The following is a 17,115-nucleotide window of genomic DNA, read 5'->3' as shown; positions in this document are numbered from 1 at the left end:
TGCTTCACAGGAACTAAGGCAATGCGGAAGGAAAAAATGAACAGTTAAATTTTTTCCCACAAAAATGTTACTTTAGCGCCAAATTTTTCATTTTCACAAGGGTAACAGGAGAAAATGGTGGTGGACAACGTGGGATCCCCCATGATGTGATCAGATGTGGGGCGTCGGAGAGGTGAGTACAGCAGTTGTCTCCCTCTGCTATCTTCTAAATGCCGCATCTAGAAGATAGCAAAGGGTTAAAATCACTGGCACCCGATCCAATCAGGTCCCAATGATGTCACCTGTCAAAGCTACTGCTCTGCACAGGAATCGCAGAGCTTACAGGACCCTGAGCGCTGTGAGGCTGTGTGCACACGATGCAGATTTGCAGCGGATCCACAGTGGATTTTACTGCGCAGAAACGTTGCATATCCGCATTGTGATGTACAGTAGCCTTAAAATCAATGAAAAAAAAACCCGCTGTGCAGACGCTGCGCATTTTTCCGTGCGGTTTTCCTGCGGTACAAAATACGCAGCATGTCACTTCTTTTTTGCGGTTTTCCACCTCCCCAGTCTCCAAATCCGCAGGGGGAATCCGCAGTGGAGAACCACAAGGAAACCGCAGGAAAAATGGAAGAAATCCGCAGGAAAAATGCAGGTCATTTGACCTACGGATTTCTTCCATTCTGCACGGAATAATCCGCAGGGCTAAAAACTCCGTCTGCACTCAGCCTGAGACTACTCATAATGCTGACGATGCACACAGCCAAGAATGTTGAGACAAGGGAAAATGCAGGTTGGGTTGTGTGATAGACTTAGAAGAGTACAGTACAAATTATTGCACATACAGTATGATTGGTATTTAGTCGGCACAACAATAGTGGTGGACTATAATAATGGCTAGGCGAGACAGTCGGTAAAACCAAAGGAGAGAGAGCAACAAGCAATTGTCCGACCAATTAAGTCCCAGCATATACAAAATGGTGAAAAAAAGGTATTATTTAAATCATATGATAAACAAGGATAACAGATCAAATTGTTAAAAACAGTATAAAAACAAGAGGCACATACACATAGATTGGGTAGACAGGTATTTGAGTATCGAATTTTCCTGAATACATTTTTAGATAGATTGCACTGAACAATTTAGTGCAATATACTTAGTGATTTAAATAATAAATACCTTTTTTCACCATTTTGTTTATGATGGGACTTTATTAGTTGGACAATTGCTGGTTGTTCTCTCTCTTTGTAGCCCAGCAAGCGCCGACATTTATATACAGTGGCGGCCTCGAAGCGGTTAAGGATAGATCAATATCATAGTAGAGGGAAAACTTTTTAAATTCGACACCCAAATCTATTTTCAATCCAGAGGGTCCAGCTGTTAACTCAAGAAAAACATATAACAAGTCAATAAATCAGTGCTGTGTTTGGCACCACTGTTCCTTTTCAGCAACTACTCTAACAGCCAAGCAGAACTAATGACTCAATGAAAATTATTAATTAGGTAATAGTAATCTATAAACATTTGAGATGTTTGAGTTGGCAGTTTAGTTGTGTTGGCCTAAAACAATAAGAGGACAATATGAACAGGGCTTTGTAAGGATTTGGTTCGTAGATAAATTTCCACTAATTGGAAATTTAAAACAATATCAACAATTCGTAAAATACAAAATAAGAATTCTATACTATTTTGCATTACATCTACGAAGTAGTAACTCATTTAGCATTGTCCTGCCATAACTTCTTTGACATCCTATTTTGGTTTGGAGAGGAATTTTCACTGGATTTTTTTTTAAACTCCAATTGCTGCTGCTCCTCTGAATATGGAACCATTTCTCTTTTTATTTCTGTGTCCCTTTGTTCCAGAGTTATGCCTCCCCAATAATAAAGAAGCATATTTTCCCCTTCAACCAATTGGGCGCTTACCACAAAACTGCTCTGTCGGCGTGGCTGTGCTTTAATTGGACAATGTCCTATCAGAAAAAAAAAGAAAAAACAATCTGTGGTATTCGCCCAGTTGGTTGAAAGGATAATTTACACTTTTATTTCTGGGAGATATTTCTTTGGAACAGAGAGGCACAGAAATAAGGAAACCTGTTCCAGAATCAGTAGAGCTGCACCAACTGGATAAGGTACTCAGATGAAATCAAAAGATCCAGTGAAAGGTTCTCTTTAAATATTGTTATGCAAAAGAGAATCAAATAAATGACTTACATGGTCTGGTAGTCTCTGTCTGGTCCACGCAGGTGTTTCAGAACTATATATCCAACAGTCTCTAAAAGTATCACCAAGACCCCTCCTCCGATGAAACTGCCTGTGTGGAAAACTGGGGGGGACTTTGCATTAGACTCAGGGGAATCTGAGAAATAGAAATATTGTTTACCACACGTACCATTTCTAAAAATAGTTTAATTATTAAGTCATTCAAATCTCCAATGGCTTCCAATCCAGAGACATAGTTAATATTTATGGCTACATGGCGACAATGTATACGTTAGCCACAACAGTATAACGTGGGAAAGTATGCCCTTTCACTTTTCAGATGCACTTTTGAAAAAGAAAACTGCAACCTAATTAGTTGCCATCTGTACAGCATATGATTAAACTCCACCAATATGTTCACACACAAGTGCATCGGAGGGGGAGGCATCCGCCCCGAACGTAGCTGGCAGGGGTGCTGTCAGGTTGTCTGATGCAGCGCTCCAAGGTGCCGCCCCCTGAATTGGGAGTCAGCAGTTCTCTGAGCTGGCTGTCAAGCTGACAGCCGGCTCAGAGAAGGAATGGCACCCCTGCTCCTAGTGATCGACTTGTGTCTTTCTCCTATTGATCAATTGTTCTTGCGTCTTTGAGACGTGAGTACAATTGAAGCGCTGATCACCGGCACTTCTGGCTCAGGCCAACATTATCCGTGTAATCAGGTCATGTGAACACGCTGCTTATGTCACTCACCGAGTCTGCAGAGGCGCACAAGATGCAATGTTAGTGGTAAGTGCTACAGCTTCTAATGGAGCAGAACACACTGAAGATTTATTGTAACGGGGAGATTTGAGGACACAATTTGAGGGGCTAGTAAGGGATGGGTGCAAACACAATATGGTGAGTGGGAGAAATTTGAGGACACAATATAAGGAGCAAAAGAGAGATGGGGGTATGTACTGTATAAAAAACAGTATCAGTTTGTGATGGGTGCAGACAGAATGGGGAACGAATGGTGAGAAATTTGAGGACAGTATGAGAAGCGATGGTGTGGAATTGGTACGGATTGGTGGGTCAATGACTGCCTTATGGACATCTGTCAAGTCAGCAGTCTTCGCCATGATTATGTAGCCTACTGAAACAGACTAAAGGAAATTTTAAACATTTAGGAAGCCTTTGCAGGTGTTTTTTGTTAATTATTCTAATTTACTGAGATAATGACTTTGGGGTTTTCACTGGCTGTAAGCCATAATCATCAACATTAACAGAGATAAACACTTGAAATAAATCACTCTGTTTGCAATGACTCTATATAGTATGAGTTTCACTTTTTGTATTGAAAAACTGAAATAAATTAACTTTTTGGCGATATTCTAATTTTGTAAGAAGCATCTGTTGTACACATACACTTATTGCGACAGCGTCACAATAAAAAGTATATGAGAGGAGATATGTTTGACGAAGATTGCTTCCTTCCGTGATCTAGAAACTCATAAGTTTCCCTTCAGCATGCTAGATGCTGAAGGAGTTAATTGGCCATGCTATGGGCAGGTTTGTAGGTGACTAGGTAAGAGATAGCCTACTCACCATATCACCACCTCAATGGTGTGGCTGGAATGTTAAATGTCCAGCCAGTGTTTTTTTTTCTGTCTGTGTTGTGTGGAGGAAGGAAGCCTTCAGACTGAATCTCCTGCGAGAGTTGCTACACTTGTTGTTCCTGAGGCACTGGGCAGGACTTTATATGAACTTTTTACTTTCATTTGAGCCAGAAAAGCTTGTTTTCTGTTACCAGTTTGAGTTTTTGGTTTATGACGCAAAAAACCACCCAGAAACTTTAACAAAATGTGGTCCTGTGTCTACCTCGAAGAGCAGCTAAGTGAGCCGACCTTCCAAAATATATACAGTTGTGGCCAAAAGTATTGACACCCCTGCAATTCTGTCAGAGAATACTCAGTTTCTTCCTGAAAATGATTGCAAACACATTCTTTGGTATTATTATCTTCATTTAATTTGTCTTAAATGGAAAAACACAAAAAGAATTGTCCTAAAGCAAAATTGGATATAATTCCACACCAAACATAAAAAAGAGGGTGGTCAAAAGTATTGGCACTGTTCGAAAAATCGTGTGATGCTTCTCTAATTTGTGTAATTAACAGCACCTGTAACTTACCTGTGGCACCTAACAGGTGTTGGCAATAACTAAATCACACTTGCAGCCAGTTAACATGGATTAAAGTTGACTCAACCTCTGTCCTGTGTCCTTGTGTGTACCACATTGAGCATGGAGAAAAGAAAGAAGACCAAAGAACTGTCTGAGGACTTGAGAAACCAAATTGTGAGGAAGCATGAGCAATCTCAAGGCTACAAGTCCATCTCCAAAGACCTGAATGTTCCTGTGTCTACCCTGCGCAGTGTCATCAAGAAGTTTAAAGCCCATGGCATTGTGGCTAACCTCCCTAGATGTGGACAGAAAAGAAAAATTAACAAGAGATTTCAACGCAAGATTGTGCGGATGTTGGATAAAGAACCTCGACTAACATCCAAACAAGTTCCCTGCAGTCCGAGGGTACAACAGTGTCAACCCGTACTATCCGTCGGCGTCTGAATGAAAAGGGACTGTACGGTAGGAGACCCAGGAAGACCCCACTTCTTACCCCGAGACATAAAAAAGCCATGCTGGAGTTTGCCAAAACTTACCTGAAAAAGCCTAAAATGTTTTGGAAGAATGTTCTCTGGTCAGATGAGACAAAAGTACAGCTTTTTGGACAAAGGCATCAACATAGAGTTTACAGGAGAAAAAAAGAGGCATTCAAAGAAAAGAACACGGTCCCTACAGTCAAACATGGCGGAGGTTCCCTGATGTTTTGGGGTTGCTTTGCTGCCTCTGGCACTGGACTGCTTGACCATGTGCATGGCATTATGAAGTCTGAAGACTACCAACAAATTTTGCAGCACAATGTAGGGCCCAGTGTGAGAAAGCTGGGTCTCCCTCAGAGGTCATGAGTCTCCCAGCAGGAAAATGACCCAAAACACACTTCTAAGGTGGCCAGCAATGAGTCCAGACCTGAATCCCATAGAATACCTGTGGAGAGATCTAAAAATGGCAGTTTGGAGAAGGCACCCTTCAAATATCAGGGACCTGGAGCAGTTTGCCAAAGAAGAATGGTCTAAAATTCCAGCAGAGCATTGTAAGAAACTCATCGATGGTTACCGGAAGCGGTTGGTCGCAGTTATTTTGGCTAAAGGTTGTGCAACCAAGTATTAGGCTGAGGGTGCCAATACTTTTGTCTGGCCCATTTTTGGAGTTTTGTGTGAAATGATCAATGTTTTGCTTTTTGCTTCATTCTCTTTTGTGTTTTTTCATTTAAGACAAATTAAATGAAGATAATACCAAAGAATTTGTGTTTGCAATCATTTTCAGGAAGAAACTGAGTATTATCTGACAGAATTGCAGGGGTGTCAATACTTTTGGCCACAACGGTACAGAAGTTTAATCTTTTGATCCACCCTCATGTTTAAGGCTATGTACCCACGTTGCAGAAATGCTGAGGAAATTTCCGCCACATTTCCACAGTCCAGCCGCGGGTAAAACGCAAGCAAATTTGCTTGCGTTTTTCCCGTGGAAAACAAGCGTTTTGCAAGCCTTTTTCGCTTGTGGAATGCTTGCGCATTCCAAGCGATGCTAATATAATAGGCTGCTAAAATTATTAAAAAAATAAAAAATATTATTCTCACCTTCTGACGGCCCCCGATCTGGCTCCGGCGCACCTGGCTCCTTCCGGTCCCAGTAATGCTTTGCGCGAAGGACCTGAGATGACATCACGATCGCGAGAGTGCAACGTCATCAGCGGTCATTCGCGCAAAGCATTACTGGGACCGGAAGATGCCAGGAGCGTGGTGATAGGCGGGAAGGATTCTGGGGGCCGCCAGAGGGTGAGTATATCATTATTTTTTATTTTTATTCTATTTTTTACAGTCTCCTCTCCTCCAGACCCTGGGTACCATCCGCACATGAGACGCTCACTTTACGTATGGTGGGCATAGCCACATGCATAAAGTGAGCGTTTCACTGCAATCCTATGGGTGCAGAGTCACCGCGATTCCGCAAAAAGAATGGGCATGCTGCGGATTTTCCCGCTATGCGATTCCACAGCGGAAAAATCTGCAGCCATAGCACAGCATTGCGGAATCCCGTAGGATTGCATGGGATGCGTTTTTTTTGCGTTTTCGAGGCGACTCCGCAGCGGAAAACTGCTGCAAAAATGCAAAAAAAAAAAACGCAACGTGTGCACACAGCCTAATGGTTGCAAGATCTTTTTTCTCCCCACATCTTTGATTTTTTTAGATGCTCTTTTTGCATACTTCTGATTATGAATTTTAAGGTGCGGACACAGGAGAGGTTTCTGATGACTCTTCCATGAAGGCCATATTTGTAAAGCTGCCTCTGGAGTTGTGGTAGATTGTTCTACTATTCAGAGTCTGCTAAATCTTTCTGAAGGTCTTTTGCAGTCAAGTGGGGGTTCTGACTTGCCTATCCTACGAGCAACTCTCACATAAATTTTGCTTGGTTTTCCAGACCTTATCTTGACCTCAAGGGCAACTTGAAAATACTTTGTTATCGTCTCATAGCCTTCTCCTGCTTTGTGGTCAAAGTTATATGAGCACAAAATATATATTCTTGGCTAATATATATATATACATATATATATATATATATATATATATATATATATACACTGCTCAAAAAAATAAAGGGAACACTAAAATACCACATCATACACATCTCTGAATGAAATATTTCAGTTGCAAATTTTTAATCCTTGCATAGTGGAATGTGTTCAGAACAATAAAGATGCTCAATATTGTGTGTGGCCTCCACGTGCCTGTATGACCTCCCTACTGTACAATGCCTGGGCATGCTCCTGATGAGGCAACGGATGGTCTCCTGAGGGATCTCCGCCAACTCCTTGGACAGTCTGTGGTGCAACGTGACGTTGGTGGTTGGAGCGAGACATGATGTCCCAGACGTGCTCAATCGGATTCAGATCTGGGGAATGGGTGGGCCAGTCCATATCTTCAATGCCTTCATCTTGCAGGAACTGCTGATACACTCCAGCCACATGAGGTCTGGCATTGTCCTGCATTAGGAGGAACCCAGGTCCAACCGCATCAGCATATGGTCTCACAAGGGGTCTGAGGATCTCATCTCAGTATCTAATGGCAGTCAGGCTACCTCTGGCGAGCACATGGAGGGCTGTGCGGTCCTCCAAATAAATGCCACCCGACAGCATTACTAACCCACTGCCAAACTGGTCATGCTGAAGGATGTTGCAGGCAGCAGATCACTCTCCACGGCATCTCCAGACTCTGTCACGTCTGTCACATGTGCTCAGTGTGAACCTGCTTTCATCGGTGAAGAGCGCAGGGCGCCAGTGGCGAATTTGCCAATCTTGGTGTTCTGTAGCTAATGCCAAGCATCCTGCACGGTGTTGGGCTGTGAGCACAACCCCCATTTGTGGACATTGGGCCCTCAGACCATCCTCATGGAGTCAGTTTCTAACCGTTTGTGCAGAAACATGCACATTTGTGGCCTGCTGGATATCATTTTGTAGGGCTCTGGCAGTGCTTCTCCTGTTCATCTTTGCACAAAGGCGGAGGTAGCGGTCCTGTTGCTGTGTTGTTGCCCTCCTACGGCCCGTTCCACGTCTCCCAGTGTACTGGCCTGTCTTCTGGTAGTGCGTCCAGCCTCTGGACACTATGCTGACAGACTCAGCATACCTTCTTGCCACAGCTCGCATTTATGTGCTATCCTGGATGAGCTGCACTACCTGAGCCACTTGTGCGGGTTGTAGAGTCCGTCTTATGCTACCACAAGTGTGAAAGCACAACCAACATTCAAAAGTGACCAAAACATCAGCCAGAAAGTATTGGTACTGAGATGTGGTCTGTGGTCCCCACCTGCAGAACCACTCCTTTATTGAGTGTGTCTTGATAATTGCCAATAATTTCCATCTGTTCTCTATTCCATTTGCACAACAGTATGTGAAATTGATTGTCAATCAGTGTTGCTTCCCAAGTGGACAGTTTGATTTCACAGAAGTTTGATTTACTTGGAGTTATATTCTGTTGTTTAAGTGTTCCCTTTATTTTTTTGTTTTTTTGAGCAGTGTATATACACTCACTGGCCACTTTATTAGGTACACCATGCTAGTAAGGGGTTGGACCCCCTTTTGCCTTCAGAACTGCCTCAAATCTTCGTGGCAGAGATTCAACAAGGTGCTGGAAGCATTCCTCAGAGATTTTGGACCATATTGACATGATGGCATCACACAGTTGGCGCAGATTTGTCGGCTGCACATCCCTGATGCGAATCTCCCGTTCCACCACATCCCAAAGATGCTCTATTGGATTGAGATCTGGTGACTGAGGAGGCCATTTGAGTACAGTAAACTCATTGTCATGTTCAAGAAACCAATCTGAGATGATTCGAGCTTTATGACATGGCGCATTATCCTGCTGAAAGTAGCCATCAGATATTGGGTACATTGTGGTCATAAAGGGATGGACATGGTCAGCAACAATACTCAGGTAGGCTGTGGCGTTGCAACGATGCTCAATTGGTACCAAGGGGCCCAAAGAGTGCCCAGAAAAAATTCCCCACACCATGACACCACCACCACCAGCCTGAACCGTTGATACAAGGCAGGATGGATCCATGCTTTCATGTTGTTTACGCCAAATTCTGACCCTACCATCCGAATGTCGCAGCAGAAATCGAGACTCATCAGACCAGGCAACGTTTTTCCAATCTTCTACTGTCCAATTTCGATGAGCTTGTGCAAATTGTAGCCTCAGTTTCCTGTTCTTAGCTGAGAGGAGTGGTACCCAGTGTGGTCTTCTGCTGCTGTAGCCCATCTGCCTCAAAGTTCGACGCACTGTGCGTTCAGAGATGCTCTTCTGCCTACCTTGGTTGTAACGGGTGGCAATTTGAGTCACTGTTGCCTTTCTATCAGCTCGAACCAGTCTGCCCATTCTCCTCTGACCTCTGGCATCAACATGGCATTTCCGGCCACAGAACTGCCGCTCACTGGATTTTTTTTCTTTTTCGGACCATTCTCTGTAAACCCTAGAGATGGTTGTGCGTGAAAATCCCAGTAGATCAGCAGTTTCTGAAATTCTCAGACCAGCCCTTCTGGCACCAACAATCATGCCACGTTCAAAGGCACTCAAATCACCTTTCTTCCCCATACTGATGCTCGGTTTGAACTGCAGGAGATTGTCTTGACCATGTCTACATGCCTAAATGCACTGAGTTGCCGCCATGTGATTGGCTGATTAGAAATTAAGTCTTAACACACAGTTGGACAGGTGTACCTAATAAAGTGGCCAGTGAGTATATATATATATACATATACACACAGTACAGACCAAAAGTTTGGACACACCTTCTCACTCAGAGAGTTTTCTTTATTTTCATGACTATGAAAATTGTAGATTCACTCTGAAGGCATCAAAACTATGAATTAACACATGTGGAATTATATAATTAACAAAAAAGTGTGAAACAACTGAAAATATGTCTTATATTCTAGGTTCATGCACATGCGCCCGTTCGGCTGTGACGATGTGATCAGCTGACTTGCTCTACTTCCTGCTACACGCTCATAGGCACTTGTGTACAATGACTTCACCTTTCAGCGTCTGCATAAAGCGCTTTTGCGCCTGTCTTATCTTTGCTGTGACGCTGCTCTCAGCTGATATCTTCATCTCCTCCCACACACCGGTAAGCAATTGCACCTGGGGAATCTTTATATTTAAGGATGGACTGCACTCACTTTGACCACTTCCCCTGACGAAGCTGCGGCAGGAGCGATACGCGTGGGGTCTCCCACATGCCTATGGTCCCAGGACCTTGCCTTTCTATCATGACTATTCCTTGACAACCTGACCTGATTGCTCTTGTGGTAACTTCTGATGCCCTCAGACTATATTCATACACATTCTGATAGATCTGGGTGCTACTGCGTATTAGGATATTAGCCAAAAATATATACATTTATTTATGTTTGGCCAGTTGTTATACTCTATTGTTGTATCTTCCCTTTTTTTTCCCCCTCCAGTGGCTACCTTGCTAGTCTTAATACGGTTAACTGGTTATCCCCTGTATTCGCCACTTTTCCAATCTTGGGGACGCCCAATTTTGGCTGTTCATGTATGAGCGCAGGTTCTATTTATTGGAGCATACTTATGGTTTCATGCTTTTTGGTGTATCATATTTTATATACATCAGTGTTTTTCAGGATCGGGTTTAGTTATCATCTGTTATTAGCACGGGACCTTGGGTAATGTGCTATTGATATTGTAGTTTTAATGGTGTTTTATCATGTATGTGTTTTGTTGCGGTCTATCATTTGAATAATAAAATATTGTCATACATTTTTCTATATTAAGGTGTGCGCTATTCTTATGCATTGGTCTTTTTTTTCTTCTCTTTTGTATCTTGTCATTTGTACAATGCATTATGCAGCACCCTACTAGATAATTATATATTTTTCTATTGGTAGTGCACCTATTATATTTATTGTTTAGCTTTTATATTCTAGGTTCTTCAAAGTAGCCACCTTTTGCTTTGATTACTGCTTTGCACACTCTTGGCATTCTCTTGATGAGATTCAAGAGGTAGTCACCGGAAATGGTCTTCCAACAGTCTTGAAGGAGTTCCCAGATTTGCTTAGCACTTGTTGGCCCTTTTGCCTTCACTCTGCGGTCCAGCTCACCCCAAACCAACTTGATTGGGTTCAGGTCTGGTGACTGTGGAGGCCAGGTCATCTAGCGTAGCACCCCATCACTCTCCTTCTTGGTCATATAGCCCTTACACAGACTGGAGGTGTGTTTGGGGTCATTGTCGTGTTGAAAAATAAATGATGGTCCAACTAAACGCAAACCGGATGGAATAGCATGCCGCTGCAAGATGCTGTAATAGCCCTACTGGTTCAGTATGCCTTCAATTTTGAATAAATCCACAACATTGTCACCAGCAAAGCACCCTCACACCCTCACACCTCCTCCTCCAAGCTTCACGGTGGGAACCAGGCATGTAGATTCCATCCGTTCACCTTTTCTGCGTCGCACAAAGACAAGGTGATTGGAACTAAAGATCTCAAATTTGGACTCATCAGACCAAAGCACAGATTTCCACTGGTCTATTGTCCATTCCTTGTGTTCTTTAGCCCAAACAAGTCTCTTCTGCTTGTTGCCTGTCCTTAGCAGTGGTTTCCTAGCAGCTATTTTACTATGAAGGCCTGCTGCACAAAGTCTTCTCTTAGGCTAGTTTCACATTGGCGCTTTTTTGCGCAGCGCATCGTGCGCAAGAAAAACGCATGAAAAACGCATGAAAAACGCAAGCAACGCTGCGTTTTTTTTTACGGCAAGCGAACGCTGATGCGTTAAAAAACCGCAGCGTTGCTTGCGTTTTTCATGCGTTTTTGGCTTGCGCATGCGTTTTTAACGCGCATGCGTTTTTAGGTGTGATATTTCAAAAACTGTTTTTAACAAACAAGAGAGAGTTCCCCAATGGGACAAATGGGACAACAGTGGGAGTGTCTTTATATAGACCTTGTACAGCAGAATTCCTCACATTTTGCTGCTTTGCCAGTGGATATGATGGATATGCGTATGGATAATTTACGTTTCAAGCTTGATCTTGACATCGCGATGTCTCAGGCGTATGCCTTTGCTTGCCAGCGGGAGAGGGAGAGACACCAGAGACGGCAGCGGCGTCGCTTTTGGAGGCATCCGATAATAGAAGTCCAGGAAAGCCGTGGAGCGTATCACACGCTGTACACCGAGCTCCAGGTCAACCCGCAGAAATTTGGAGACTATATCCGGATGTTCCAGGAGAGCTTCATGGACTTGCTGGGTATGGTCGGAGGTATCATCCGGAGACGGGACACTCAGCTTCGGCGTGCCATTCCTCCGGAAGAAAGGCTCCTGGTCACCTTACGGTATGTAATTTTTTGGCTAAAATTATTTATTTATTTTTTTTAATTTTTTTTTTTTTTTTTTTTTATAAAAATTTTTTTTTGGGTAATATTTTTTTGCATCATTTTTAGAGAAACTGTTCGGCACCTTATGGTATGTAATGTTGTGCCTAAATTGTTTGGGTTTTTTATAAATTATTTTTTTTAACATTTTTGGTTTTTGGTTAATAATTTTTTGCATCATTTTTACTGAAACTGCTCGTCACCTTATGGAGTGTAATGTTGTGCCTAAATTAATTTGGATTTTTAAAAAATGTTTTGTTTTTTTTTGGGGTAATATTTTGTTGCTTCATTTTTAGTGAACCTTTTTTTTTCCCTAATTTTTTTTTCTCATTGGATTTTCTCATTTACTAATCAAAATTCTTTGCAAAATGTTTTTCTGCTATATTTTATTTAAAAATCATGCAAAACAGATATGCCATGTACTTTTGATTTCCAGGATTTTTATTTATACCCTAGACAGAAATATAATTTTTTTTTTTTTTTTTATTGACAGGTTCCTGGCAACTGGAGAGAGTCTGTCATCCCTGCATTTCCAGTACCGGCTGGGAATCTCCACTTTATCCGGGATAGTTGCCGACACCTGCAGGGCTCTGTGTGAAGTTCTCTGTCCGGAGTATCTGCCCTTTCCCACCACCGAAAAGTGGCTTCAAATAGCTGAAAAATTTTGGGAACTCTGCAATTTTCCAAACTGCCTAGGAGCCGTGGATGGGAAGCACATCCGAATCACGAAACCAGCAAGAAGTGGCTCCGAGTTCTTCAATTATAAGAAGTACTTTTCCACAGTCCTTATGGCGATAGCGGATGCTGACTGCCGGTTTGTGGCGGTGGACATTGGGGCTTTCGGAAGGAGCAACGACTCGCACACTTTCAAGAACTCCAATATGGGCCGGAGGTTGTACAGCAACCATTTTAATTTTCCACAGGCACAGCCTCTTCCCCAAACTGATGCTCCACCACTGCCATTTGTTTTAGTTGGGGATGAGGCATTTCAGATGTGCCAGAACCTGCTAAAGCCGTACTCCAGCCGTGCCTTGGATCACACCAAGAAAATTTTCAATTACAGGCTGACAAGGGCACGCCGGACTGTAGAGTGCGCCTTTGGCATTTTAGTGGGCAGATGGAGAATTCTTAGCACCGCCATCAACCTGAAAATGGAAACTGTGGACGAGGTTGTGAAGGCATGCGTGGTTCTGCACAACTTTGTAATGGCAAAGGAGCCACCGAACTTTGATATGGACGAACCTGCTGCCAACCCTTTGCCTGATTATAATCAGCACCCTCTTCGGTCTTCAGTGGAAGTTGCCCAAATGAGGGACAAATTTGCGGATTTCTTCGTAACCGATGTGGGTCGTGTAGCATGGCAGGACCAAATGGTATAAATATGTATGTTAATAAATGTTAGCATCCTTCACTCTGGTTGATAACTGACCATGTCATGTTAAATATTTTGGTTGTACTATCTCCACTCTTGCATGCAGACTGGAGAGATGAGAAAGGTTTACAACTTCTACTATTCCCTGGCCTGGTGTCATGAAGTGATGATGCCCCAAAAAAAAAAAGCATCCTGACTTCATAAATAAAATAAAATAATAAAATACCATCCTCAAATCAGTCTTTATGATACCTGCAAGTTGAGAATATATATGCCTTGTACCCTCCACCATCATTCTGACCAATACCAACAGACAGAAGAGACTGGTGGATGAAAATACACGTCATATATTTGTGTTTGTCACATCACATACAGTCATGGCCAAAAGTATTGACACCCCTGCAATTCTGTCAGATAATATTCAGCTTCTTCCTGAAAATGATTGCAAACACAAATTCTTTGGTATTATTATCTTCATTTAATTTGTCTTAAATGAAAAAACACAAAAAGAATTGTCTTAACCTGTGACCTGTGTGACCGCCTGGAGCTGGGGGACCGCATGGTGGTTGGGACCGCCTGCCAGGATCGTGCTGCATGCTGGTGGTGGTGGAGGTTATGGTCGGTGCCGCAAATATCGAGTGCGGGTCCCCCGTCTGCTGATGCTCCGTGGTGGTGGCGGTGGCAGTCCAGGCAGGGGTGGTCCTCGTGCTGGTGGCGCTGAAGACAGGGGTGGTGACGGGCCATCCTGTGGTGGTGGCGGCAGCAGTGGTGGGCCAGGCAGGAGCAGCGCTTGGCATGGAGATGGCGGGTGACAGTCCAGCTGCACTCGGACTTGGGGTGGTATGCAGTGGTCCAGCGAAGCTTGGAACAGTGGTGGCCGTGCAGTGATATGCAGCAGATGTCGGTATTGCAGTATAACGAGTCAACGGTGGCACTGGTGGAAATGCCACCGCTGACTGCTGCATATACCGAGTCTGCTGCATAGCCTGCATATAAGCATTGTTGCAGGCCTGCATGACAGTTAACTGGAGTTCAGGGGTAAGGTGTTCCACCGAGTCCCGAGCTATCTGTGTGTAAAAATGCTGGGCTGGTCTGGCGAGGTCGGCTTCCAGGCGCTCAAGGCGACCCTCGATAGACTTGAAGCGTTGGTCCAAAAGGAGGAACCCGCTATCAAGTCTATCAGAGAGTGCCTTGAGGCTACTCTGAAAGACCGAGCTCAACTGAACGAACTCGGGCATGGCAGGCCTGTCCGAGGCCCTCTGCCGCTGCTGGCGGGAAGTGCCCGCAAAACCAGTGGCAGAGACCTGGGACAGGGGAACACCTGAGCGACCAGCTTCCTGGTCTCCAGATGACTGTGGTCCAGACCTGCAAGGTGCTTCGTCGCTGATGGATGGCTGGGAGGGGTCCGTGGCAGCTGGATGAAGGACCGCTTCGGAGCCAGGTTGCAGGGTGCTGCTCCAGGTGCTGTGAAAATATAAGAAAGAAATTAGTACCATAGCATAAAAATCGCCAAGTCCTGTGGAATTGAAAAGCACAGAATAAAACACAATACAACTAGAATATACTTACGTTCGGGAGGCAAGGACCGGTCTTAAAAAGGCCATGGCACGATGATACCGGTATTTCGTGACGGTCCTTGACGCAGCACCACTGCGAACCTCTCTCTCCTGGCGGATATCCCTGTTGAAGCGGTCCTTCATCGAGCGCCAACGGGTTCTGACTTTGTTCACTGTAGGGAAACAATAAAACACAAAAAAAAAAAAAATTAAAGACAATGCGCTGGAGGCTGTGATCGCCTAACTGTGTGTGATGCTAGAAACTCCATGGGGTTAATAGCATCACACCAAGTTGTGTGATCACGGCCAAGATCACTGCTGCATCACACTGCAGTGAAATACTTACGAAACTCCTTGCGGACCCTGGCAGTCGCGTTGTCCCAGCCATCCATCAGCGATTCGGCCACCTGGTTCCAGAGCCGCCGGATCACCACGCTGTCCGAGTGCAGCTGGTGACGGGTGTCCCACAACGGAACTCGCTCCTGGACTAGACGAATGAGCTCGTCATTGTCCAGGGCGAGCTCCTCCTCCCGCAGTGGAGCCTAGAAAATAAAGAAAAAAAATTTTGATACATTGAAATATAAAAATAAATGCATGAATGAAAATAAAATACAAATAAATTACATATACCCAAAAAATCCAGCAAAGTACGTTGCAGAAAATATAAAAAAAAAAAACAAGCCATGCTATTAAAAAAAACACACCAAAAAAACCCCCACACAAAATACATTAAAATAACCGAAAAAACATTTTCAATGTTTTTTTTGGTGTGTTTTTTTTAATAGCATGGCTTGTTTTGTTTTTTTTGTTTTTTTTAATATTTTCTGCAATGTGTACTTTGCTGGATTTTTTTTTTTTGCTTTTTGAAAGGCATTGAAAACGCTAACATGCGCAAAACACTGCGCACGCCATGTTAAACATAGGGGCGCGGTGCGCTGCGCGCAAAAACGCCAATGTGAAACCAGCCTTAACAGTTGTTGTAGAGATGTGTCTGCTGCTAGAACTGTGTGTGGCTTTGACATGGTCTTTAATCTGAGCTGCTGTTAACCTGCGATTTCTGAGGCTGGTGGCTCGGATGAACTTATCCTCCGCAGCAGGGGTGACTCTTGGTATTCCTTTCCTGGGGCGGTCCTCATGTGAGCCAGTTTCTTTGTAGCGCTTGATGATTTTTGCCACTGCACTTGGGAAAACTTTCAAAGTTTTCCCAATTTTTCGGACTGACTGACCTTCATTTCTTAAAGTAATGATGGCCACTCGTTTTTCTTTACTTAGAATTTGTATTATGGCAAGAAAAAAGCAGCTAACAGTCTATTCAGTAGGACTATCAGCTGTGTATCCACCAGACTTCTGCACAGCACAACTAATGGTCCCAACCCCATTTATAAGGCAAGAAATCCCACTTATTAAACCTGACAGGGCACACCTGTGAAGTGAAAACCATTTTCAGTGACTATCTCTTGAAGCTCATCAAGAGAATGCCAGGTGTGTGCAAACCTAGAATATAAGACATACAGTATTTTCAGTTGTTTCACACTTTTTTGTTAATTATATAATTCCACATGTGTTAATTCATAGTTTTGATGCCTTCAGAATGAATCTACAGTTTTCATAGTTATGAAAATAAAGAAAACTCTTTCAACGCGAAAGTGTGTCCAAACTTTTGGTCTGTACTGTATATATATATATACACACACACACATATATACATATACACACTGTGTATATATATATATATATATATATATATATATATATGTATATACACAGTATATATACAGGGTAGTCCAAAAGTAGGTGGACGGTATGTGTAATAGGGTTATGAAGAGGGAGATTTATCAAACATGGTGTAAAGTGAAACTGAATGCTTAATGAAATTGAAGGAAATCCAGTAATTTTAGATAACATTATGTGGAGTGATGAAGCTTCTTTCAAATTGTCTGGCCATATAAACAGACAGAATTGTATT

At 43.2% G+C, this 17,115-nt stretch overlaps 1 protein-coding gene across 1 annotated transcript in view; it reads right to left on the bottom strand.

The window, feature by feature from the left end:
- Positions 1 to 17,115, bottom strand: part of CD164L2 (CD164 molecule like 2) — a 194,258-nt gene that overhangs the window by 26,057 nt on the left and 151,086 nt on the right. Inside the window, exon 4 of the mRNA XM_073563990.1 lies at positions 2,197 to 2,341. Within this exon, the coding sequence (XP_073420091.1) occupies positions 2,197 to 2,341 (145 nt within the window). The remainder of the gene's footprint in view (positions 1 to 2,196; positions 2,342 to 17,115) is intronic.

Source organism: Dendrobates tinctorius, unplaced genomic scaffold (assembly GCF_039654945.1).
Source record: "Dendrobates tinctorius isolate UK_male_01 unplaced genomic scaffold, ASM3965494v1 ptg000015l, whole genome shotgun sequence".
Classification (NCBI taxonomy): Eukaryota; Metazoa; Chordata; class Amphibia; order Anura; family Dendrobatidae; genus Dendrobates; species Dendrobates tinctorius.
The sequence above is the reverse complement of the archived record's forward strand: the minus strand, read 5'-3'. Positions and strand labels throughout refer to the sequence as shown.